The 26,230-nt window shown below is 35.4% G+C and overlaps 1 protein-coding gene across 2 annotated transcripts in view; it reads left to right on the top strand.

Annotated features, from left to right (window-relative positions):
- The window catches only part of LOC106176100 (colorectal mutant cancer protein), a 41,960-nt gene extending 15,957 nt beyond the window's left edge, over positions 1 to 26,003 (top strand). The window contains exons 1-15 of one of the 2 annotated variants that reach the window (XM_087004075.1): positions 5,306 to 5,583; positions 8,133 to 8,246; positions 10,238 to 10,380; positions 10,917 to 11,032; positions 11,433 to 11,590; positions 11,876 to 11,956; positions 12,524 to 12,649; positions 12,875 to 13,120; positions 13,662 to 14,055; positions 14,411 to 14,606; positions 15,021 to 15,255; positions 17,571 to 17,750; positions 18,614 to 18,837; positions 23,565 to 23,667; positions 24,448 to 26,003. In XM_087004075.1, coding sequence (XP_086860201.1) covers positions 5,542 to 5,583; positions 8,133 to 8,246; positions 10,238 to 10,380; positions 10,917 to 11,032; positions 11,433 to 11,590; positions 11,876 to 11,956; positions 12,524 to 12,649; positions 12,875 to 13,120; positions 13,662 to 14,055; positions 14,411 to 14,606; positions 15,021 to 15,255; positions 17,571 to 17,750; positions 18,614 to 18,837; positions 23,565 to 23,667; positions 24,448 to 24,525 — 2,436 coding nt within the window. In that variant the 5' untranslated portion in view covers positions 5,306 to 5,541 and the 3' untranslated portion in view covers positions 24,526 to 26,003. Of the gene's footprint in view, positions 1 to 5,305; positions 5,584 to 8,132; positions 8,247 to 10,237; positions 10,381 to 10,916; positions 11,033 to 11,432; positions 11,591 to 11,875; positions 11,957 to 12,523; positions 12,650 to 12,874; positions 13,121 to 13,661; positions 14,056 to 14,410; positions 14,607 to 15,020; positions 15,256 to 17,570; positions 17,751 to 18,613; positions 18,838 to 23,564; positions 23,668 to 24,447 lie in introns of those variants that run through there. The other variant, XM_087004074.1, reaches the window with a different exon arrangement.
- The last annotated feature ends 227 nt before the right edge of the window (positions 26,004 to 26,230 follow it).

The raw sequence follows: 26,230 nt of genomic DNA, 5'->3' as shown, positions 1-26,230 counted from the left end.
CCCCCCCCCCCCCCCCATATGATTCCCCCCAAACTACAAGGCTTAAAGCATCATTTTTAGGAGGGTCAAATGCATGTGGGATACCAAAGGATGTGCCTGGTTTGATGTTTAGATATGTATTTTTAACAAGTTTGGAAACTGTTACTATGCAAAAAATATATATTCATATATCTTACAGGGAGGATTGGTGCCAGGAATACATGCAAGCTTTCATATGTGTGGAAAAGTCGATAAAACAGATTATTCTGGGATAAACAAAAAATTTCCCACTTTCCAATGGTAAAATTAATCTGTTCCGACATTTAAAGTTAGTCAGTTGGGTTTTTAAAAAGTGTATTTTTTTGTAATAATCTCCCAAGAGATTTTTACAGAGGATAGTCATCTATGAAGGTCCATGTGGTCCATTGGCAAGCAGAGATATGAGAAAAACTGTGATAGGTGCCATTTTGGTTGCAAAATGGGATTTATAATATTTACATGTTTACAATGTATTTATAGTGGAATTTTTAATCTTATATGAAGGGTTGTTATCCCTTTCAGGTATATAATAATGGTCCGTGAAATATTCTTCTGAAACTATCTTAAGATTGATTGGTGTATTTTTGCTGGTTCACCAATCATTTTATGCCAAACAGAAAAGCATTTTCTATGTAAAATGTCTCATTACTCTGTAGATCCTTATTACAGAGTGAAATTCATCATGATAGTGATTACATATTACTCCTGCTTTTAAACCCAATCCAGGCTGGTGGTACCTGCAAAAAAGGTGGCCACTGCCTCTCTAAACCTTGTCTCCATAATTTTATGAAGTGTGCAGGAATTAATAGATATGTCAGTCAGGTTTGATTAATTTTTGTTCATTTATTCCTGCCATTTTATGAGTTCAATCTAAGCGCAATCCTCGTGGTTCTTTTGAAGCTTCCGTTTCTAAAACTTCACAGCCATGCCAGCCAGTGGTATCAATAAATGGCCAGAAGAAGTGTTTACACTTCCACAAGAGCAGTATTTGAACAAAGTGACAGTGCAAATGCCTGGATTTATGATACAGATAACACTGGAGAAATGGAGAAGTGGGCAGAGCTGGTCTTTTTTTCATTTAGTAGTGATGATTTGAATTGGAACGCTTATCAGAAGGAACCTAGTGCTGCTTGAAAAAAGTTGATACCTGTACATTCCTAACTGCTGAAAATGATGACATTAAAAATTACTGTTTGTTTCTCAACAAAATTTCTAATTTCAAGTTTGAGAAATTTAATTTGAAACAAAGTATGTAAGAAAAGAAATTACAAAAAAAGACCCCCCCCCAAAAAAAAAAAAAGAAAGAAAGAAAGAAAGAAAGAAAGAAAAGAAAAGAAAAAAGAGAGAGAGAAAGAAAACATTTCCACCAAATTTCTTCAGGAAATACTTCAGTGGCCATAACTTACCTCCACCAGACTACTGAATGGGACACCTTACCACAAATATCCTGTCTGGAGGGAGAATCATTAAACACACAGGTATAACTTAAAGCCTAGCCTTGAAGTAGAAAGCATCTGTTCTGGCTGCTTTCATCAGCAGAGAAAATGTTCATATAATCTTGCAAATACAACTGTCCTAATTACCACTGAGGTCTAGTATCTTTTTCTTTCAAGTTGAAGCATTATAAATACATGTGTACCTGTGCTTGTTAATAAATGTTATGTGAAGTTGAAGATGTTTTTTCGTTGTTGCTGTATGAGTAGAAAGAAAATGTTTGTCAATTTGTATATAATAATGTTTGAACCAAATATACCAAATATATTTTTGAAATATTTCATCAAGAATCAACTGATGGAATGAGGGCTTACTTATTTTGAAATAAGTGTTGTGATGCTAATTTGGGATTTTTATTATTTCAAAGGAAACAGCAGATGATAATGAAGATGAAACATTGGCTCTAATGCCCCGTAATCCCATTGATGAACATTCTCAGAAAACTTCATCAATGTTCATGTAATAAGGTCATTAGAAAGTTTGCTGATTGCAATAGTTTGATTTATCCTTAGTTCAGTTATATGATGATTGACCACTGTGAGAGATCTTTATGACACTTGTGGTCAGTTGAAGCATGTAGACATACAGACCAACCCTTTGAAGTCAAGTGAGAAATATTAGCGTATCAACTCTAATCTAGATGTTGAATGGTGAATCATCTGAGAAAATATTGACTGTACATGCAGGCTTGCAGCAGTAGCAGTGAAATTGTCTTATCTCCTATGTTAGACTTGCCTATCAAAGTAGGCTTGTACAGGGCTACATATATAAAGTGATAGTGAGGAAAGTAAAGATGAATGGATCAAATGCGTAGGATGTTGCTGGGCTCATAGCACTTGGCTTATTGAACTCTTCTTTTTTTCACGTATTTCTTCAGATTGCTATGTTGAGGAACTTATGCGCTTACATCATTTCACATTAGTTGGCATCAGATGCCAAGGTGCACTTTCTCCTTGTAAAGCACTGAGTAACTGATGGGTGACTCTCCTGTTTTTCCGTAAAGGAAAGCTCAGCGCCTGTTCGCCTGTCCATGTTTTGCACCCATGGTTTCTCACCAAAGTGCAACCCAGCTTGTAGTAGAACTATTAGTTATTAGAATTATCCACAGCATGTGTTTTAAGGTAGAACAAATTGATAAGCACAGATATTGGCTTGTGTTTTTGTTATTCCAAGGAGCCTTAAAATAACAAGGAGAGAAATTAACACCAGGAATGATTTGGGCGAGTAGAGTTGTACCATTTGTACCAGTCCTGTGCTGGAAGTTTCCAGGAATACATTCTGTCTGTTGGGCCGGTAGTATAGGTTGCCCTTCTTGGATGCTGATAGTCAACATCAACACTGAGAGAAGAGATACAAATGGAGCTAGCTAATTGGATCAGTGAGATGAGGATTGTGCTCCAGTATGTATGTATGGGTGTCAAGCCAGTTGTACACACTAATGAAACTCTAATGCAGATATGTCTTGTTTAGAAGGGGAAGCTGGAAAAAGAAAGTAGACAGGAACGATAGTGGTTTCCTTCCCACCCACTCAATGCTCTGATACTCTAAAGTTGAGGGGTTAGATTCCCATGCAAAGAAAGCAAAACTGTGTCCAAAACAGTAAGTGGAAATATGTTTTAACTATGGAGTAACTGGCAGAGTCCTGTATGATTGATGAAAGAGAAACTCTGGAAAAAAAAGGAACACTCTAGTAGGCTGTAATTTCATAAAATGGGCTTCAGAATCTTGCCATATATGTTCCTTAAACAGGACGGGTTTGGCAATGGTTAAGGCACATCACAGTATTTCATTGAGAAGAAATGCCAGGATTACAGTTTTCTACCATTGTCTACTTCTGTGTCTTCCTCTGATAAGGCAGCAATATAAGTCAGAGGCACTGCAGATATACATTTAACTATTGAGTAACAAAGCAAGGGATAACAGCACCAGCAGTTGAATTAGGAGATCAATTTGTTTATTCTATTACTATGATGCCAGATAACTACACATGGTTTTTGGAAGTCTCTATCTCTTCAAGGAGGTGACTCAGTCCGCTGCCTCCCTGTATAGGAGGTTCTGTTCCTCTGGGCATGAGGGATGTACATAGCAGCTAGTGATGTCAGAAGACTCAAGATTTATGTTTTCATCTTTTTCACCAAGATCCTACTCTCTGTCGGGCATTTTTGAAATAATTCTGGATACCTGCTGCACAGATATTGTGGAATTCTTTCACGAGAGATATGTACTTTAGGCTTAGCATTATCTGGGCAAATATTGGACTGCACATAGAGCACTACATTGAGATGGATACTGTGTTGATTTTGTATTTTTTTTCAGCAGCCAAATTACTAGCTAGAGAGACAGAGCACTCTTAAATTCATGATAGAAGTCTTTTGAGACTTCTTATCAAAGACAAGAGTAGGGGAGATCAGACAATTATTGGTTATGATTGATAAATGGATACATGTTGAATTTGTGTTAAATAGCATGTTTGTGAGATAAAACAATAATATGATAATAATGGCATACAAAGGGAGCCTTGCAGAGCAAGAAACATTGGTGCAAATCTTGCATGGAAAAAGCAGAAATTTTGCAGCTGTTTTATTTATACCCCAAGTTTTGGTGCTGTGCTTTTCCCTGATGAGTTCTTCAGTTATCTGTGTACCTCAGGTTTTCCAGTTGTAAATATATCTGAAGTGATTAGTGTGGGAAGGATATTTAAGCTGTTAACTCATTCTGGCAGCTAGTTATCTTGTAATTGGTACTTGGTCAAGGCATGAGGAGTGACCGCTGAGAGATAACCAGGTACACACAGTTTCCAGAGCCAGGACCAGGTGTTAGATACAGGTAAACTGCCCTTCCAGGACCAGTGTGTTAGGATGAGTTTCATGTGATATTAATATAAGCCAGGCTGTAATTTTCAACTCCGTATATGACACAGCGCTGTGTGGTATACCAGGCAAGATTTGGAGCAGGAGTCAAGACCAGTTGACCACCATTGGTCAGTTTTATGAAACAGGAAATAAGAATTTTGACTGGTTTGATGTGTTATGTGTGTAAACTTGTCTACAAGGTATTGGTGTTAAGACTTTTACCAGTGCCCCAGCACATGAAGAACTATGGCAAAACAATGTATCAGAAACATGTAACCAGGCAACTTCGATTGTGCTTAGGATACCAGGGACTTTGTAAAAGTTGTCTCAGAGGAATCAAGACTTGATGATAAAATCCAGGTAACTGTTTACTTGGGCTCAGGACACCTGGAACTCTGTAGTCTCAGTTACAGCAGAGAAGCATAAAGAACTAATTGAATCTGGACCACTTCCAGGGCTCAGGGGAATCTTACACACACCTCAATGGAAAAAAATATTTGTTGTTATTCATTACACATGACCTGGATGGTGACAGGAATACATAGGGAATTATGGCAGGACTAATGAAGTTGGTGTTATAACTCATGTAGTACACTGTGACCCTGCTGGCTAAGAAAGAAGCACTTCTTTCTCCTTCCCAGGTGGATATAATTGGATCTGTGGGTCATGACTTTTATATAATAGATGATTTATTTACAGAACTTTCTTTTTGGGGAGTTGGACAATTGTGTAAGGAAGGAAAGCAAAATAAAAAGGAGTGAATATTGTTATCACGTTATTTGCAGTATGAGTTTGTAAGAATTTCTTTATAAACAGTTAAACCAACCCTTGAAGAAACTGCAGGTTACTATCACCAGTCATTCTGTAATTAATAAGATAGCTTGTAAATGCTTATAAGTCTTGGTCATTACTACATGGTCCTCACTAAGTTTAACTCCAGGTGTGTATATTTATTACTTTGTGCCAGGAATACCTGAGTGTTGATCAGAGATTCAGGCATCTGTTTATGTAACACTTTGGTATCCACCAGAGGGGAGTGTAATTACTCTCATAAAACAATTGCAAGACACAGTGTATGGGCACTTTGTGACTCAGTGTACCTGCCGTGGTGTTATATCACAAGTGTGTACAGCATGACCTTAGTGTAGAGGACATCTCTGGAGTATACAGCAGTAACATGATGAACAGATATATACGGACACAGAACCTGCAGGAGGAGGTAAGTTATCGCTGCCCCCCCCTTCAACTTAAATAATAATTGGATATCAATTATTTCTTAATATGGCATTTCACTTGGTTACATAGGGATGGTTTAATTGATTCAAATTATGTCATTTGTCAGAGTGTACAGCAGAGGAGGAGAAGCCATCAAGGGGTTATTATTGAGGTAGAGGGAAGGGGTTTAGTCTAGAGATGAAGGGAAGGATAAGTTTTGAGATGGAGAGAAGGGGTTAGTCCTGAGATGGAGAGAAGGATAAATTGGAGGGAAGGGTCGTGAAAAGGAGAGAAGGGGTAATCATTTGATCTTGAGAGAAGAGAGCAGTCTTGCGTTCCTCTCAAGACTGCTCTCTTGAGAGAAGAGAGCAGTCTTGAGAGGAACGCAGATATGAATTTCAGTGATTGGCTGCCTCTGTGAGGTTACACAGGGGAGAAACTGTTCGTTCGATGTGGGCTGACTTCACTTGAATATGAACTTCTCTGTAGGTCTGATAAGATATGATAACTGGCATGTGTATTTACATGTAAGTTATAGTTTGTGTGATTGCAAGTGTTTCTGCACCAGACAGCATTTGTTTTAGCCAAGATTTGCTTTTACAATAGACAAAGTTATCCAAACTTTGTGGCCACTCATGCATACATGAAGATAGAGGGATCACAATAATTTGTTGTGTTCTTTGTAAACTTTCAGCAAAATATAATCAAACTAAAAACAATGGCAACCTATGTCCGCTGTGTTAACTGTGGTTTTCCTTTGTTTTGGCTGAGTCAGAGCCAGGCAGGCAGTGTTGGAGGCAGATACAAGAAAACTGTGGTGTTGAGATAGGGTATTCTTTTGTTACCACATTGACAGTGGGTGTATTTCATTGGCCTTGATTTGTTTGTGGACAAGATTTCTTCAAGAGTTCTCAAATTCAAATTTTGATGAAATTTTCAGAATAGACAGTTCAAGAGTCAAGTGATTGCCATTTCAATTGGATTTTTATCTCCTTATACTTTTTAAATATATATATATATATTTTTCATATTATTTATATTTTGCCTTCATTGGTGGGGGTCTTTGTTCTCAGAGAGTGGACCTAGTTATAATATAAATTCAGAGGTGGAAAATTAAAAGTGCAGTCTGAAAGGTTATGAAAAAGAGAAATGTGATCTGTATATATTTTCAGTAGAAGAGATTCATTCAGAAAGATATTTCATATGTTGACAAGTGCACAGAATGAGGTCCTGCCTCAGAGCAGTGGCATACATTGAAAGTACATCCATCATTCTGGGTATCACACACATAACTAAACACACTTTGAAGAGATAATAATTTACAGAGCGATTGCTTCCCAGTTAATCTCACAGCAATCTTAATGAAGTCTGGGTATACTTTCCCAAGCCCATTATTTTCACATATTGTACAGACTGATGAAACATGAAAATCACACATCTTTTAAAGTGGCCTAAAAATAAAGTGTGTGCCTGTCAAATATGAAAAAAAGAAATGAATATGATACTATGTCTGCTATGACTAAACCAGAAAAAAGAACCTGATTGAAATTGTCCTGACATTTGAGATATAAGCAATCAATGTTTTTAGATTTTTAGAGTGTCTCTTGGCTGTTTATTCCAGTTCTGATGGGTAATTTGACAGATGAAAAGTCTTCATAATCCTATTATATTTTATGTCAATATTAGCTCTAGTGATGGTTCTTTGCCTTTGTAATCCTTATGTTTATTGGTACTTAATAAAACTGTTTTTAGCATCCTAATTAGCCTAGCATGTTGACAGGTTTTAATCTTATAGTTTGAGTGCGACTAAATCATTAATACATTTTAAAGTACGATTATGCAAATGATTTACTCAGATCTTTTATTTATATTACTCACATTTATTAAGATGGCAATTAACTAGACATATAATGCAGCAACAATAAAAGTTGCTCAAACTGAATCTAAGCAAGTAACTTTGATGTAAGTGAAACTGTTTAAAAAGAAGTTTTATATGTTACTTTCAAATCTAGTAGAGGTTTGTGTGTCCCATGCTGTGATCATGACCTCCTGTGATTGAGCTGCTCATGCCCATGCATATAACTGGTGATATTAACACCATTTTTGCAAGCAAGGCTCTGTTTTATATGCCTAATATGAAAAGTGTATAATTCAAGTTAGATTATACTTGGCAGTATAACATGATAAGCCCATCACCCCATCCCCTTACAATTTGTTTCTTGTAGAATATTGAAATATATCTTTATTAAGAGTGTTTATATATCTCATTATGTACTAAGCCACTAACTGCTGAGCATTCACAAGAAGAAACAAAAATAGTTTGTTTATTATTATTATAATTATTGATAATTATTTGGTTGTATCCATGCAACCCAGCAAAGGCAACAACAGATTTTTATTAATGATGAAGTCTGGTTATGAAAAGTTGGACCCACAAGGTCATAAGACACACACAGAAGTTAGACATGTGGTAGCTAGAGTGGTAAGACATTTGACTATATATATATATATATATATATATATATATATATATATATATTTTTTTTTTAATAGTTACATGCTGCAGCCCTGACCTCTCTGAAAGGTGAAATCCTGGACCTGACCAACCGACTTCATCATGTCTCCTCAGAGCGTGACTTACTGGAGAAGCAGCTGAACAAAGTCCATGTAAGTACATATTTAGCGGTAAAAAAAGAACACTTGGCTATTGTCCTTGTGATGCTGCTCATGAATACCAAGTTGTTAGATTTTGTGGAAAGTATTGAAGATTGTGAAGAAGCTTTCATTTATTTCTTATTCAGTCATCAAAGCATATAAAATTATATATGAGTGTCACATTTTTTGTTGCTAGTTTAAGCTATTTATTTGAGTTAGTGAAAAATGCTATTGTATTTTACTGTAAATAAGATGACACCAAGGCCTTGCAGTAGCCATAGTCTTCCTAAATGGTAGACGTATAGGAGAATTAAGAGCACTCCTAGATTACTAGCAGTTTCAGATTTACAGAAAGCAAACAAATCATTTGGCATAACTTCAACACCTAAAAACAATATCAATTCAATAACAGAAACAATTCTTTTTGATAATAAGGTATGTTGTTTTTTTTAATGAATAATGTGATTGAGATTTTTGTATTGCTGACCTTGACTTTTTGGCATGACTTTGACATTCAGTGTGTGAGTAGAATGAACAGACAGGCTAATTGTGGTTTTAAAACGGGAAGAGTGATTTCCTTGTTTATAAAGGGCAACCCAGTGTGATTTTTTTTTTCGGTCAACTCTTCTCTGCCAACTTCATCAAACCAATTGAGTTCCTTCAAGGAAGTAAAAAATCAAATTCCATTGTTCTTCATATGCATAAAGTTTTCATCTGTTTTTCATCTGTATTCTCGTCTTAAGACTATGGATTAAATTGTTCCTTTGTGGTTTTTGTTTGTGATGATGCAGCATTGTGTAGTGAGCCTTGAAATTAGATTTGTCAATTTATTTGAAAAAAAAGAGAGATGCAGTCAAGTTGGCCATTGCTTAGAGCTTGAAGGACACTGCACTACGTCATATAATATCACTTGTTTGTGGGCATGGAATGAGAAGGAAGTGTAATTCAATTTTCTGGGGATGAATCAAATAATCTGGGATTATTCTGCTTTCATCGTGACTCAGTTTGAATGTCAAACAATCATAATTAACAGGCTCCAAAAACTGATCAATCCTATTAGCTGGCATTTTGAATTTAATTACTTTTGATAAGGGATTGGAAGTGCTTGCTCCTGGGATGTGTGCAGGAACATCAATAATAACAGAAATGTATGCCATATGGTAGCAATATTCTGTGCCCTGGCTTATCTGTCTCTGTCTCTCTGCTTTTGCTGCTGCATTTTTAGAGAGATATTGCAAAAACTAAGCAAAAATAAACAAAAATTCTTATGACATAAGTACCCTAACTTCAAATAGCACTTTGATACATATAGGTGTCAGCCAAGAATCATCAGGATGATTGTAAACAGCATTTAAATGTCATGGTTTTTGTTGATTAGACTAGAACAGCATTGTGCATTAATGTTTCATATCACATACTTTAAACATTATTGAAAGCAACAGCAGTAAGGAAAAAAAATTAATTCTTATTAAAATACCAACATGATAGCTTCTAAGATTTGGAAAATTAGTATTCATGGTATTGTTTTTTAGTAGTTGTTGAAAAAAAAAACAATCATGCTGAGTGTCATATTGTGCATTGTTGATCACTTATGTTTGAACTGGAAATGGGTGTGCTATCTGTCATACAGCCAGTACTTGGCCTAGGTCACACCAACCACACTTAATATTTCTGTATCCCAACTGAATATTGTTGTCTGATTGTGCTAAATGCACTCATTACATTTCCCACAAATTGAGTGCCACTGCTCTTCTTCTGGTCAGTTGTGCCACAAATCTTGCAGTCTGTGAAACATTCATAAATTTCTGGATCTAGTTAGATGTCCAAAAAGGCATTTGTGTTGATATGTGCCTAATTCAAAATATATTTTATGGGGTGACATTTGAATAATGAGAAGAGAGATAAACTTCAAAAAAAAACTTCAGTACTAAAGCAATAAAATTGAGATCAGTTGCTAAATGAGAATAAAATTAAAAACCCATATAATATTTTATTGTTAACAGACTGAGAAACTGCATCTTCAACGAGAGTATGCAGACCGCCTTGAGCAGCAGGCCCAGCGTTACGAGGAGAGAATAACTGAGCTCCACAGTGTAATAGCTGAACTGAGGAAAAAGCTGGACAGACACCAGATTAATGTCATAAGGTAATGAAAGGAAATATGGGGGATGCAACTGAATGGGTTGTATGATTTTTTTTTTTTTTTTTATAAAATTGTTGTCTATATGATGCAATGTTAAAGGATCAGGTAATTTTTCTATTTTAGCCACGTGTGAATGTTACTTATATGTTCAGACTTAAATTGATTCCAGAAAAAGGGGGGGACTGCTTTTGACTTAAAAGCCGTGGCTGTCAAGAGGATTTATATTTATGCTGGCTAGAATACTTAACTGTATACTTTATTTTTGTGGTGTCATCTATAACATACGCCTGATATGGGCATCTTATCTAATCTTATCAGCTATTTACCCCCTTATGTGTTGGAGGCACATATTTATTTAAATGTTCTTGTGTGAATCCAGAAAAATTGAGAGAGGGTCAGAAAGTGTCATTTTTTATTCCCCCCCCCCCACACACACACACGCACGCATGCACGCACGCACAAACGCATGCATGCGCGTGTGCGCGATCACTGAACGCATATTACTCCAGCCAAGATGACAGTGTATTGCTGGTTTCCAGGGAAGAAGATGAGTATGAGGAGTCTGAGGGCCAGAGTAACCTAAGTCAGAAGAGTAACGAGGAAGCTGGGAGCTGTAATGAGAACAATGCCAATGATTCACAAGCAGCAAGCATAGGTAGCTCCCTCCTTTTAAAACATGCCTTAATTATCTCCCCGCTGTCTGCTGATTTTAGAACTGCCGTGCTGACATAATGTTAACATTTTAGCATTGGCTTCTGGTACCATGAAAAACAGCACAGAGAGATCTTAATGATGGTTTTATGATTATTTTTGAGAGAAATAAAAAGACTAGTAGACAAAATGTGGAAAGAAGCAGTTTGTGGGCAGCTATGACAAGGGATAGGGAATTTCCTTTTAGGAGAATTTCTCCTTTTCTTTTTCAAAAGAGAGTTATTAAGGGAATTGCTGAGCATCTTTAAAAATGTTCACAAAATTAGAAAGAGTTGGGAGAAAAGGGCTTTCATTATTCCTCTCTTTCATTTCCTGAATAAGCCTTATTTCAATTATTTTGCCAGACTTCAATCTCGGAGCAGATCTTAATGCTGAGCTAACCAGGGTGGTCACAGAGTTGGAGAGCGCTATCAATGAGCGCAAGAAAATAGCCGTTGATGCCACAGATGAGTTGGCGGTGGAACAGTATGAGACTGAGAGCGTGGAGGAGAAAGCTCTGCAGGTAATTAATGTAACTGGAAGTATTTGTGTGTCAAACAAGGTGGGAATTTCATGTAATTTTCAGGCTTAATAGGTTTGAGGAATGGACAATTATGACAAAAATTTGCTTTTGTAGAATTTACTGAGATTCTAACAGGAATTGAACTGACTTTCTAGAAAGTCATCTAGACACATATATTCGGTGTATATAACAAAAATGTAAAATATTTTAACAAACTGTTTTCATAAAGCATTATGAAAAACGATGGTAAAAACTGATCAGACCTTCTTCATAATATGTTTTTAGGTTGTCAAGGAAATGGAAGAAATGAACATTGACACTCCAAAAGAGAAGGTTCAAGTCAGTCACAAGCAATATGAGGAGCAGGTTTGTATTTTTATTTAATCGAAATTTCCTACAGATTCATTTTATACCCTCAGACCTGATTTGACATTTATGTACATGCATAGTAAACTTGAATTTTACCTGTCTTTGCTTTGTCAAGTTGAGATGATCCTGCGAAATGGTTATATCATGACAGAAACTGTATTATAATTCTACCTGTAGAAATGCAGATCAACAACATAAGTAGTTAGAATTTATATATTTTGCCTGGTGAGAGTGATGGAGTTTCTATTGGGAGTATCTTTCATGCTTTATACAATTCTCAGATTTCAGGGAAATATGGATTTATATCTTTGCTGCACATACTTTATTTTAAAAAAATTCTTACTTTTTCTTCCATCTTGTTACCATGCCTATATCTGCATAGACAGTGATTGTCATTTCTTCTAGTAGAAACACTTATTCTGTCATTAATGGTGTGTGTGTGTGTGTTTTGATATCTGCCTCCACTAATTTTCTGTACATTTGCTTTACATACATTGTACCCTTGACTCACAAAAGACAGTTACAGTGCAATGTTTCAGTAATATTTCCTGTATTCTTTTACAGCTCCAACTCCTGCGTGCAGACAATGCATCTCTTCAGGACCAGATAGGCAGACAAGAGACTGAGCTCAACAAGTGTAAAGCACAGATGGGAGGCTTGAGAGAAGAGAGGGACAGGCTACGAAGAAAAGTATTGAAAAATAAATTTGTACATGTACCTGAGACAATATTCAGTCCAGATTAGTTATTCAGTGTTTCTGTGGTTGAGCTATTTATTATATATTTAAACTCTGAAATGCTTGAGTGATATTTGAGGGAAAAAAGACGAAATTGAGATCACATTCTCCCAAATAACTGATTATAGAAAGAACTGCATCTGTACCACTTGCTGACTTATATTTTCTCATCATGCCAGGTCCGTGAACTCCAGACCCGAATCCAGAGTGTGGAGGCATCATCTAGTCCACATAGCAGTCGTGTTTCCACACCAACCAAAACTCAGCCAACAGGTGGCCCCATGAGTCCTGTTGGGGCGATGGGTGACAGGACACTGCCACCTGGGGAGCAAGTAGCGGCAGTTGCTAAGGTGGCAGAATTGAAAAAACTTAAAACAGGTGGTGCTGAACGGCAGGTGCTTGGAACTGAAATTGCTTCCTTAGGGGTAAGGTGGAATTAATTGGGAATGCTTTGCTTAACATTTTGAGCCTGACTTATATGATATTGTCCCTGGTTCTGATTCCTTTCCAAGCTGTATACAGTGGTTTTCATACACTGGTGGCTTATAGTGATTCAGAAGACAGTATGAGGTTTGGAAGGCTTTATCCGCTATTGATGTATGTCATTGTGTGACATGGTGGCTTCTTTTCTGTGAATAGTATGTTAAATGCCAAATATGCAGTTTTTAAAAAAGTTAACAGAGCTGGGCCCTGGCTTAACACAGTTAATTCCTGCTTGTAAATGTGCAGCTTCATGTAAAATGTCATTGAGCAGAGTTTGTTTTTATTTGCATTCCTATATGCTTTCCTTAAAGGAAATTTGAATGAACTGAATATCTGAAACACTTAATTTTATATAACAAAAGAAATCTATGATATAACTTAATATGATATAACTTAATAAGTTATATCATTGCTACAAATAATACAGTGTATAAAATGTAATGTCAGCATTATTTTGTTTATCAATACTTTTTATTGTTACAGCTTCCTAATCCCAAAGTGGCAGAACATTTAGCGCACAGCCTTCAAGAGTGCTCAAATATGCAGGAAATCATACAGACTTTATACAAGTGTGGAGACGAAATTTCAGAAGGCAAAATCCATGAATTTGAAATAGAAATGGAAAGACTCAGTGCGAAAATAGACCATTTGAAATCTCAGAATGACTTGGCAAATATAACACTAGAAGAAAGTAAAGCTCAGTGTGATCGCTTAAGTATTTTGATTGGAAAATACGAGTCAAACAATACAGCATTACAGTTGGCTATAAATTATGCAGATCAGTCCCTAGAGGGGTACCAGGCATTGGTTGATCTATTGGAGACAGATCAAGGGGTTTTATTGGCTAATTGCAGAGCTGCAGGGCTGGGAGGTTTTGGTAAGGTGGAAGTTCTCATTACTGTAACAACTTTGTCATTTGGATATGTGACATTGTAATGAAGATGATAAAGGCAATTTCATAAATGACTTTCAGTAAAAGTACTTTCAAATTGGCCATTGGATGCACTATTAGATGGAATTTGGGATCGGCAAATGAGTTTTCTGTCATTTTTGTTTTTGTTAAATGGACTTAATTTGTACTTATATTTCTAAGCAAGTTAAAGGTGTTTTAGAATTATTTTCACCATGACTTATGGACAACACAAATTGATACAAAATGTTTATATGAAATGAGAATTTTATTAATTTTTTTCACCATTTTCTGGGATGTCATATTACCTCTATATCTGCAGGTGATGATGCATATAGTGGAAACCAAGAAGAAGTGGCAGTGGCATTACGTCGTGCAGTCGGAGCACGTAAATCTGCAGAGAACATGGCCAGGCATCTGTTACAGAAGATGGACAGAAATGGTGGTCTCAATTTGCCAGGCACTACTTCAGCAACCACACCATGGGAAGACATGTCATCAACAAGCAGAACAACCAGGTATGGGAGGTGCCAAGATTTCAACAGCTTTTCGAATTCCAGCATTTAGATCTTTTATATGATATTTCCCGCCTTTATTTAGAGAATGGGAAGTGAGTTTTTTTCTTGTCCTGTTTTTATTGAACTATAAATATTAAATGTGACCCTTTAGCACCTGTTTAACAATTAACATTACCAAGAAAGAAAGTGACTGGTTATCTTAAAGAAAGACTTTGATTGATAAAACATTTTGTTCTGAAGAAATTTTTAAAAAATCTAAAATAATTTTTTGTAAGAAGCCTTAATGGTACACTTCAGTAAAGAAAGTTTTGGTATCGATTCTTTTAAGTGTCCAACTCTGTTTTGATAACAATTTTATACATTGGGATTAGAGAAGACCCAAAATAAAATTTTAGCTATTTTTTCCCTCCTCAGCACCACTAGCTCTACAGCCAGTAGTGTGGACACCGAGTTCAGTAAAGTGGACGAGCAGAGGCTGAGAGATTATATCCAACAGTTAAAGAATGACCGGGCTGCAGTGAAATCCACTGTCCTGGAGCTGGAGAGTGTCCACACTGACCCTCTGGCCAAGACCCCTGGCCTTAACCCTGAATTCCAAAGGCTAGACCTGGAGAATGCTGTGATAATGCAAGAGTTGATGGCTATGAAGGTAAGGCTGGATTTTATAACCCTGAGCTTCAAGGTAGTGTTGGTGGCATTTTCTATTTTTTTATTTCAGGATCAGTACTCTAACTGACACCATTTTTACTCCAATAAACACCATTGAAGGACCAAGTGGATCCATGGTACTCTCTAGTTCATCTAATGTAATGATAATGCAATGTAATGATGTGTTTACTTTTCCATTTTTGCCAGTTGTCACTTTCTTCATCATTAAAAAATTGAAGTCTTCTTGTATGTCAAAAGAAAATCTGACTATATGATGAGTTAACTCACTTGTTAGCCATAGTGATTGTACTGAAAGTCCTCTACAGAAAATCACCTGTCTCAAGCTCAGGGCCAGATAACAGGCAAGCTCCTGTCCCTGGGGTTTGGTGGAGACATTCATTTCTCAAAGAGAAAGAGAAACGAGACTTGCAAGAATTCAGTATTAAACCTTTTTTGACCAAGTCTTCTCAATTCATTTAGACTGTGATATAAAGAAGAAAAGCCCTTCAACATAAAATCCCACTAAGTAGGCTTAATTGTATATTCATCTGGGAGGTGCCTGTGTATGACGTTTGCTGGTTATGTTTATTTCTGCTTGAATTAAGTTGTGAACGCTTGTAACCCGAACTGCTGTGAAAGCTTTTTGTCTGCTTCCCAGCAACACCTACAAGTTTCAGCCTCTGCAGGTGATTGGTTACAAGATCCCTGGAAGTGTCAGGCAATGAAATCATTGTAAAGCATTCTGTTAGTTTGATCTCATTCTTGTTCAAAAGGCTATTTTCGGGTGCTGTGCGGCATGCCGTGTAGTTTTACATTCCGGTCCATTGTTTTGCAGTGGGAACTGGCATAGTATAAGGGGCTAAATGAAGCTTATATTTCTTATCACTGATGAATCCCACACAGTCCCACAACAGTTTGGATATCACTAATAACAAATGTTTGTAAGATTTAGACTAAGTGTCTTTTCCTTCTTAAAGGATATCTCTGGTTAGCACACAATCCCAGAAGACATATTACCAATATCGAAAATAAAATTGAATCATTACCAGCAATAAAAAGGAGCAGCAACTTTTATTGTGCAATAAAAAAAAACCCTGCTCTTTTTGGTCTACAGTCTGTGTTTCCCAAACATAAATACATTTAAGGGTAGAACTTAAACTAACCAAAAAAAAGAATGACATATACAGATATTTGCTTTAATCATACACATTGATCACACCTGCCTGAAGCCCTGTATTTCTCCTAATGACATATAGATTTCATTAGGGCAATGGTCTTGATGTGCCATGCTTTCCACATGGAATGGACATATACAAAATGAGGTGTCAGGGGAAATTAATATACCAATGGAGCTGGAGGAGACTTATTAGTGGGTGGTGCAGTTTTGTTTCCTTATATGAAAAAATTACTTTTTTTGCTGAAAACATATGTATTTTTCATTCTTGAAGTGCATACATGTGTAGCTATAGGTGAGGTATCTCACCTTGGTATTACTTTCCAAAGCATAAACATTGTCAAAAATAGATAGGATGAGCGTACCTATGAGCACTATGCAAATAATTAGTTAATTTTGTGGAATACCCAGTCAGGGCATTGTGAGGAATCTGGATATGCAAGACTCTTTAAGTCTCTGATTGTATCAACTACTGCCTTGAGGCATCTCATCTGTGGTAGAACTGTGAGTTCACAAGTCCATATTTGTCTTTAATACACTAATGCATTTACACTCAAAAACTAATGGGTGTGCTATGATAGATTGCTTTGTACCATCAGAGTCTTTTTAGGATTGCATGCTGCAAGTGAAAGGAAACAATTTTTTTTCATTATTATTGTTGTTAAAGTTGATCTCAGAACCATCATTAAACATCTTATATGTCTAGGTAAAAAATTGTTCAGGATAACTCTATCATAATTTTTTATCAATATTTTTAATGATAAATCTTGCATCAGAAAAAATCATAAATCGACAAGATGAAATATGTATATATCGACTTATTTTTGTATTTTATTTATTATTTGTATATTGTATGTGTTTGATAGTAAACCAGTCTCAGGACTGAAAGATACTGTCTTGATCAGAACAGAATAACTCATTAAACATTGGATAAGTTGAAGAAAAACAGAAATCGGAAAAAGTGTTGAAGTAGAAAAGATATAATTACTAATATCACATGATATTTCTTATCTAAAGAAGCGAATTAACGTAGAATTAGCAAAGAAGACTTGAAAAGCAAAGATTGTGATTAGCAAAGGTTTTGAGTATTTGAAGTGGCCTATGACTTTTATGAATAATGGTATGAAATTCTTTATTGACAGGAAGAAAAAGCGGAGCTGAAAGCACACAATTATCTGATTGAGAAAGAACTGAAGTCTTTGCAGTTGCGCTTGAGTGGAAAGGAATCTCAGGAACAAGCTTATATGGTACAAATTGATCATCTCAAGTGTGAGATTAAAGAACAGCAGCAAAAACTGTCCACCTACTCAAATAAGAAAAAGGTAAGCTGTCATGTTTTTGAAACCTTATGCATTTCCAAAGCACACATGTTGATGTGGTGTGATTGATTCCAATGGCAATTTATTCAGAAATTATGAAAATTATGGTGGATGATAAAGTGGAATTTGATTTAGGATTTATTGAGGGGCTGATGTAATAGATTTCTTATACACAGAATTGCAGCAGCATAATGAGCGTATCTTTTATTTTAGCAGGGATTAGGTTGAAACTCATAAAGAGTGTGCTATTTTTGGCCCATTAAGTCAGAAATGATCTGCTATTTTCATCACAGAACACGGACTTTTTACACATAGTTTCTTATACTCCATTGCTCACTACTTGTCCAAAGAAAATTGAGGTCCAAGACATCACATAAAACTTTTGGTGAATGAATTGTTTCACCTACTCACTTTGTTTTTTGTTTTTTTTTTCTCATAAAAACTGTTAACCAACAAATGGCTTGAATAGTAAGTAGATTAGTCTATTTGAGAGATACAAGCAACAACTCTGAGAGATACTGGTATCAACAACGGTCGTTGTTTTTGGAAATGTATGGCATTGTTAATAAGGAAGAATGACATTGTGTTGGAAAAGGGCATTAAGTAGAGTGCACTATTTTATCATGTGTGCAATCTATTTGGCTTTTTGATGATTTAATGCCCTATTAGTGTTTAAAAAAAACAGCTCAACCTAACACCTGTTTGAGTGATAGTAACATGAGGAATAAGTTAAATTAATCATTGAATTGTTTTTGTAAGAAATGAATAGTTTTATTATCAAACCCATTTGTGATCATTGCTACATAAACTCCTAATTAAACAAGAATGTTTGAACCAACTATTTTATAGTCTTTTTTTTTTAACAGGAGGAGGAGTTGGATACGTCAACTCCTGCCATAACTCTGGCTGAACTACGCTCCCATAATGCCTCTCAAATAGCACAAGACCTCTCAGAATCCCTGAAAAGAGAGAAGAAGCTGAAGGCAAGAGTACAGGAGTTGGTAGCCACACTTGAAAAACTTTCCAGAAACTCTGAAATTCGGCACCAGCAATCTGCAGAGTTTGTGAGTGACCTGAAGAGAGCAAACAGGTAAGTCTGATACTCTGATAGAATTGATCTGTGTAGTGTTGTTAATCCTTTCGTGAAAATTTAAAACTTTTTGATTTCTACACTAAACAAGGACGGGGGGAGGCGCAACCTGCCTCCAATTTGGGACAGTGTTATACTGAGCAACTCTCACTATATTATTCACTATACACTTTCTCCTGACATCAGTGTGACTGATGAAGTCCCAAGTGTAGGGGCAAAAGCTTTTGTAGGTATGCTTTCATGTAGTGTAGAAATTGAAAGGTCTAAAATTTTCTCAATAAGGCAGGTCTGATGTCAGTGCAAAACAATTTTTTTAGTGTCTAGATCCAAGATTGCTGTGTTGAACAACAACTTGAACAACATTAAGATCATTTGATTACTTTTTTAAGCTCCTTTAAATGTAAATTGATTGTCTTTGAGTTTTTGCAATCTGATAGAAGGTCCAGGTGAATAATTGATACTGTTCAGAGAAGTAGTTTATTTACGAGTGCATTTGAACTCTGCAGAGAGGACTTCAGATTGATGTACCTACATATTGATTTACACAAGCTTGGTATCAGGCAGTCTTTGCCTGGCAAGAACTAATGGCAAAATTATTAGGTCTTTTGGTAACCATGGTGTGAGACCCCAAGTGGAACCAAATCATGAAAACCTATAGTGATACATTACCTTGATAATAATGTTAAAAAGGCAGTATTCTGTATTTTCCTGGTGTAGCTCAACTGATTTATGTTCTGAATGATTTAATGGTGCTGATAATCTAATTCATGTTGTTTTCAAGTCTTTAGAATGTTTTGAAGCTCCACATGTGTAGTTATACTGGATAATTGGCCTTTTGTATTTCTCCCTGTTATATAATAATATATTTATATAATAATATTTATATGAGGCATCCTTTGAGTACAATGAACATGATGCATGTACAGGCATAGGAGCTGTCTTCTCTTCCTTACTTCTGTCTCCTTGCCTGCTAAAACTGCAGGTTAGTAATACAGAAAAAACGTATCTTCCTGGCTCAAATACAAATTCCAGATTTCCCTTTAGTAACAGCTTTAAAATTATATGATTATTTATGATAGGAATTTCCCTCCAATCCGTATACCTGATTTGTGGCCTTCCTTCAGTGGAACATTTTAGGAGTAATCCATTAGAAGTAACAGGTTAATTTCTGTCTGAAATGTATTTACCTAACTTGCTGTCTTCCTTTTGTGGAAACTCTTAAGGGAAGTAAAATGGAAGGTGGATAATTAATAGAATTCAGAGTATGTCTTTTATCCCATTTACAAGGCACCAGAATCTGTTCTGTTTCTGTATCTGTTTTAGAGACCTAACCAGTGCATCTAGGTGTTAATTTTAACATTTACATGCAGGCCTCTAGTTCTGAGAACCACTTTATTTACAGCCAGTCACTGAAAATGTCAGACTTGCAAAGCACTTAAGATATTGTAAATGTGACACTCAGACTTCTATATTTGCTCTTAAGAAATCCAAAAATACATTTTAAACTTTCTGCTCTTGCCTGTATTGAGAGATGGCTAAGCACAGTTAAGCAGTTGATAAATGAAAGCCATAGTGAAGTGTGGTAATTGTTTGCTTAATTTGAACAAAAATGGTTGGTTACATTTCTCCAGAAGATGCTTCAGCACTAATACCTGGTTAGTCCTAAAGATCATTTAGGTACATGTCAGAAAGTCAATATGTCTAAAAATGATTGATCTACACGAAATAAAAAAATTGGTTAAGTCTTTATGTGTATTTATCCATATGATCCGTGTCTGATGAATTGATGCAGGTTTATGTGATACATTTGCTACTGTTACATTTTATATTGTGCTAAGCTTAAATGAATCAACAGCTATGGCAATTTTTATTATATTGCAAGGCATTAAAAAGCTGCATGAACAAAAGGAAATGGAATGGTTCCATAAATAAAAATAATTTTAAAGACATTTTAAAGACATTTATCTATGAACCACCTCTCTCCTCCATGAACATTAAAGTAGATGAACATGTATAACTGTCACACAGTGTATTGTATTGTATTGTATTGTACTGTATTGTATTGTATTATATTGTATTGTATTGTATTGTATTGTATTGTATTGTATTGTATTGTATTGTATAGTTTCAATTTCTGATTTGACCTACTAGGAGTGGTCTTTTCACATGTCTCCTACAAATAGCTACATGCTTAGTCTTGTTAACCTGTGAGTGACAGCTTTGGTAAGATTTTTTTTGCCATTTTGTTGTTTTGACACACAATCATTGTGATCAGTGAAGTGATGACCAAATTTAAAGCAACAGGGAACTTTGTATCTGATGTGATTTCTGCATAAAAAAGCCCCTGATGATTTCTGCACAATAAGTTGCTGAAATTGAACAAAGGTCTCCAGAGATGTTCTTTTGAATGTCAGATATTATGTGGAGAGTTGCTGCTGTATATGGTATGGTGTATGAAAAGTACATTTGGAGCAAGAAAATGTTATGTGATTGACAAATAAAAAAAATGAAAAATAAATTGGGATAAATGTGTAATGTATTGTACCCAATTTGCATGAACTGTTATGTACAGTGCAGAGCTTTTGTTTTAGAATCAATACTTTTTTCCATTGAATTAGATTACTGTGGCTGCATAAGGCAAAATGAAAACAGATCAGATGTAAAATGATATATACTTACACACTTGTGCTTGGGATATATCATATAACCTTGTGTGATATACCCTAGACACCAGATTAATGAAATTGTGTTAATTCCCCCAGTTGTTGAGCTAAAAATTCAAAAGCTTTTTATGTCCTCAAGAGAGTCAACTTGTTAGTGATAAAAAGCTATTGAAAAGAGATATTAAATAGGAACACAACAGTAAGGTTATTACAAGGTTATCAGGCAAATCTGTTTTCAGATGCCCCTCCCCTACCAAAGGTTTCAATTCAAGAAATGCTTCAGATCTACACAAAAGAATATCTTGGTTATACACAGAATTCCATACTGTTGTTAATCAGTGTCTCTCAATCACTTTATTGAGATTTTTTAAGCATATTCACATGTATATCATAATGATATCAGACTAGTGATAGATTATATTCCATGAGAAACTGGAGAGTACTCACAGAGCACAGACCAGCACAATGGGCAATAGCTGAAAGGGATGATAGATATTTGGAGACCCAGATGCAATTGAAATTGCAATCACTTCTTCAACTCCAATTGTCTATTCCAAAAAAATTCATCAAAACGTGTCCACTAACCAACAGACAGACCAATGTTTACCAAAACGTAGCCCCCTTCATCAGTGGAGTTAATTATGGATTATGTTCTGCTGCAGTTCCAAGAAGTGATAGTTGATCTGCAGCATTTTATTCCCAGAATCCAGAAATACTAAATGAGGTCAGAATTCACAATGGTTTACCTTCTTTGGTTTTATTGATTCTTGTTGTACCAAAGTAAAAAACCTGGCATTATAAAACTGTTGTTGTCATTCTCTTTTTCACAATCTTTAAAACTGTTATCTGATTTTTCTTTGTTTCACAATTTTGAAAACTGTTATCTTTTTCTCTTTGCTTCACAGTCTTCAGCTTACAAGAAATTACTTCATATATTTTGGCATCACAAAGAAGATTGTGCCAAGTTGTCATTGTAAGCCTAACTCCAGCAGAATTGCTCTTCCAGCTTTTCTTTTCGCACTTTGAACTGCTTTTTTTTTTTAATTAGATAATTCAACCATATTCAGTACAATTGCAACAGCATGAGTTCTTGGACTTACACATCACTCAAACTTGTGTGTACTTAAACAAATCTAAGTTAATGTTTAGGATAGGTCATTTGTTTGCGGATCTTAAAAACTAAGCGATCTTTGATTTGCACATGTTTGTGCTAGGATTCATCAGATGAAAAGGTCCAATTTTCAGACCCCTGATCCTATAAGTATTGGCAAATAGAATACCAAAAATAGATAGCTGTATGTTTTAATGAATTTCAAGGTCTGATTGTTAAATTGGAGTTTGGATTCAAGTTACGCGGCTAAATATTTGAATTATTTCTAAGATTTTATATACACTGTAAATTGTGCATGTACTTTAAGCTTCATCATTTTCATGTATTTGCCAAGGTGTTTTATAAATAGAAAAAATGTTCCTTTATGGTATCTTTCACCACTGTTATCGTTTTTTGCACTTTCCTTGAAATTTTTCACCCAAGCACAATAAAAAGAAAACTGTATCACTTATTATTCTCAAACTTATGGAATAATTCATAACACTGAAGTACAGCTTAAGTTCCAAAGCCTGGTTGGATTTTTTTTTCTTGATGCTTTTTTTCTTTTTTCAACATTTACATGTTGACATTTTCCAGAATTTCCATTAGTGCAGCCCTGTGCTAGTCAAACTTTAAGAATATCCACAGTAGTTAGTATATGATTAAAAACTGGAAGTGATTATGCTCAAAATTGCATCATAATTGGCAAAATACATTTTGTGCACTCCCATAGTCAGATTAATTGTATATTTGACATTTTTAGACCATTTCAGTGTCACTATCAGTTTTGTCATTTATAGGTTTGTACATTTGACAGCTTTGCTTACTCATTATGTTCCTTGATATTAGTGAACCAATAAGAAATAGAATAGAAATATTAACGTTCATGTCCAAAGCAGATAGCCATTATAAAGGTTAAGTTAAATGGACATGGGAATTCTATTATCATCTCAGTTGCATTTATTGTATTGCAGTGCCTTAGTAGCAGCCTTTGAGAAAGCCAAGAAGAAATACCAAGGGAAAGTGAAGAAGCTGGAGCAGCAAATCCAGACAATATCAGAGAGATATGAGAATCAAGTAGGTTGAAATGGCCATCTCATTTGCCCACAGGGGGATGAAATCATCCCAGCGACCTTCTTTGATCTCAGTGAAATTGGAAAACATTGGCATAATTGAGAATAGTGCCTGGTATTGCATGATGTACAGAGTCTAAAGAAGCACTGACAAGGTGGAGTTTTGTGTTAATTGAGCTTGACAGACAAACATTATTTTATTGGAAATGAGAGAATTTAGGGACGCCATACAAGGGCTGTTTTGTGTATTATTTTCTGGTTTTAGCAGATGAGTTTCATTTAGATGTATGCTATACATGCCAGTAGAAAATATTACCTAGTGATTTTCTCATGCCTTCAGGGATTATTTCAGAATAATTACATTGTCCTGGTAGGAACAGTTCTTTGATTGCAGTTATGGAGAGATATTGATAGTATAAACCTTGCTGGCCCTGTGCTCTATGCCCCCCCCCCCTTTCGAGAAAAAAAAAGATGATCTAAGAAAGAAAAAGTATTTAGAATTGGATAAAAGATTTTTGACAACTTATTTTTCTAAGTGAAATATTTCAAAAGTAAACCAAATGCATCCTCGCTATAAAAATCCTACCCCTTACCCCCTCCTCTCTCCCCCACTCTCACTCTCTCTCTCTCGTATGTACACACACACACACACACACACACACACACACACACACACACACGTTGAAGGTGCCTTTTTACATAACAGATATATATAGATCTATAGATAGATAGATATAGATAAAGATATGTATTCGTGAAGTAACTTGTTTACCATTATTTTTAGGTGCAAATGTTGAAGCAAAAAGTACAGTGTCTAGAGGAAGAAAATGCCAGATCCCACACAAGCGAGACATCATTATAGCTAGCCACCAGTTCACTAAATGGATTTCAACACAGGACTGATGTTCAGAAATGGAATGGTTTTCAGTCGTATATTAGTGCATTGTACCCACAGCATTAAAGAGTTTGTGTCATGTTTTGATAGATGAATTAAATCTTGTGTAAAATTAAAAAGGATCGTGTGAAGTGAAAAAAGAAATGATATAAGCAGATTATGTTGAAAGAATAAGTAGACATATGAATACTCTTCATTTACTCTGTATCCATATTTTTAAGATATTTTTTTCTCCCTTAAAAATAGTCAGTTTTCTTTGAAGGATTCAGACACAAAGGCAGAACGTGCAGTTGCATAGACAACGTGGCAAATTTTGCAATTTGTTGCATACGAAGTAATAAAAGATGGCTTTGTTATCTGAACGAACATTTAAAAAGTGGTGTATATTTTACTCAGGTTATATCAGCGATTATCTGATGCTTTCCCTGGTGCTGCAACAACTGTTTCAATTTTAGATACACATTTGCCAAATTGTAAACTCATTTTCAGCTTAAATTTATTTTTATCAGATAAGACCGTTTCCCCATCGTTTCCCATTCATGTTGACTCCGTGCTGAAATCACGTTTAGAATGAAATATGGAATACTGACTTTCTTTTATGTAATGTTTTTACATACATATTTTGAAGAAAACCTTTAAAAAGAAAGTTAAAAAGGACAAAGATTTCTTTGAAAAGCAACGCTGTCAAATTTTATTGTATATTCTATTTATTTATTTATTCATTCATTATCATTTTATTTTATTTTTGGGGAGCTTCATTTCTGATCATAGTCTATCGATTCTGAACTAGTGTCTGAAATATTTTGCTCTTTGTTTTTAGAAGATACGTCTTCAGAATGGTTGTAGCAGTCATAGCTGTGTTGTGCAGTATATTAAATAAATGTTAGAAATGACTAAGACCATGCAATTGGTGCTTTTTTTAAAAAATATGCATACTACTATGTAAATCGTGTTAGCCATGTACACGCAGACTTCAGAATTTATGGTTAAGCCTGACTCGATATTGACGGTTACTAAGCTTTGGTAATTATATTATGAACAAGCAAAACGTTGCATTTTTCCATGATAGTTTTAGATATATTTTGAGTTTAGATCGGTGTTTTTTTCTTGCTTACTTAGAATAATAGATATTTTCATATTTTCAGTCAATACCTGGGTACTTCATTTTACAATGTGTTATTTATAAAAAACAAGAGAGGAATCTAGTCATGATAGTGCCAGTGCCCAAAGAGAGTACGTTGTATATCATGAATTTGTGTTCAGTTGTAAAGACAGGCAGGTAGACCTGGTTTTGCTAGACATTTTCGATACAGAAGGGTTGTAATACAATGTCCTTTTGTTTTTGTACATTTTCAATAAGCTGTTTTGTTGATTAAATAGCGTCAACCACCGTCTACACTGTATCTGAAATAAGTTAATAAACAAGTATATATTTATTTGTACAATTGATTTTACATATCCATTTGTACAGTGGTACTGTTTTTGCTTCTTGACCATGTAAAGCCTAGATTACATTTGCCAAGTACGATGAAATCGTAAAAGATTTTCCGTGCGATTTTTTGGGGTCCTAAGTGGCTTCCATATTACCTCGGTTTGCCGTACATACTCTTTGCGGCTTCATTGCTGATTGATACTTGTAATTTTGTGGTCATAATGGGAAAACGAACAACTT

Source organism: Lingula anatina, chromosome 2, assembly GCF_051362555.1.
Source record: "Lingula anatina isolate TDL-2025a chromosome 2, LinAna3.0, whole genome shotgun sequence".
In the NCBI taxonomy this organism is placed as follows: Eukaryota; Metazoa; Brachiopoda; class Lingulata; order Lingulida; family Lingulidae; genus Lingula; species Lingula anatina.
This window is presented reverse-complemented; position numbering and strand designations above follow the sequence as displayed.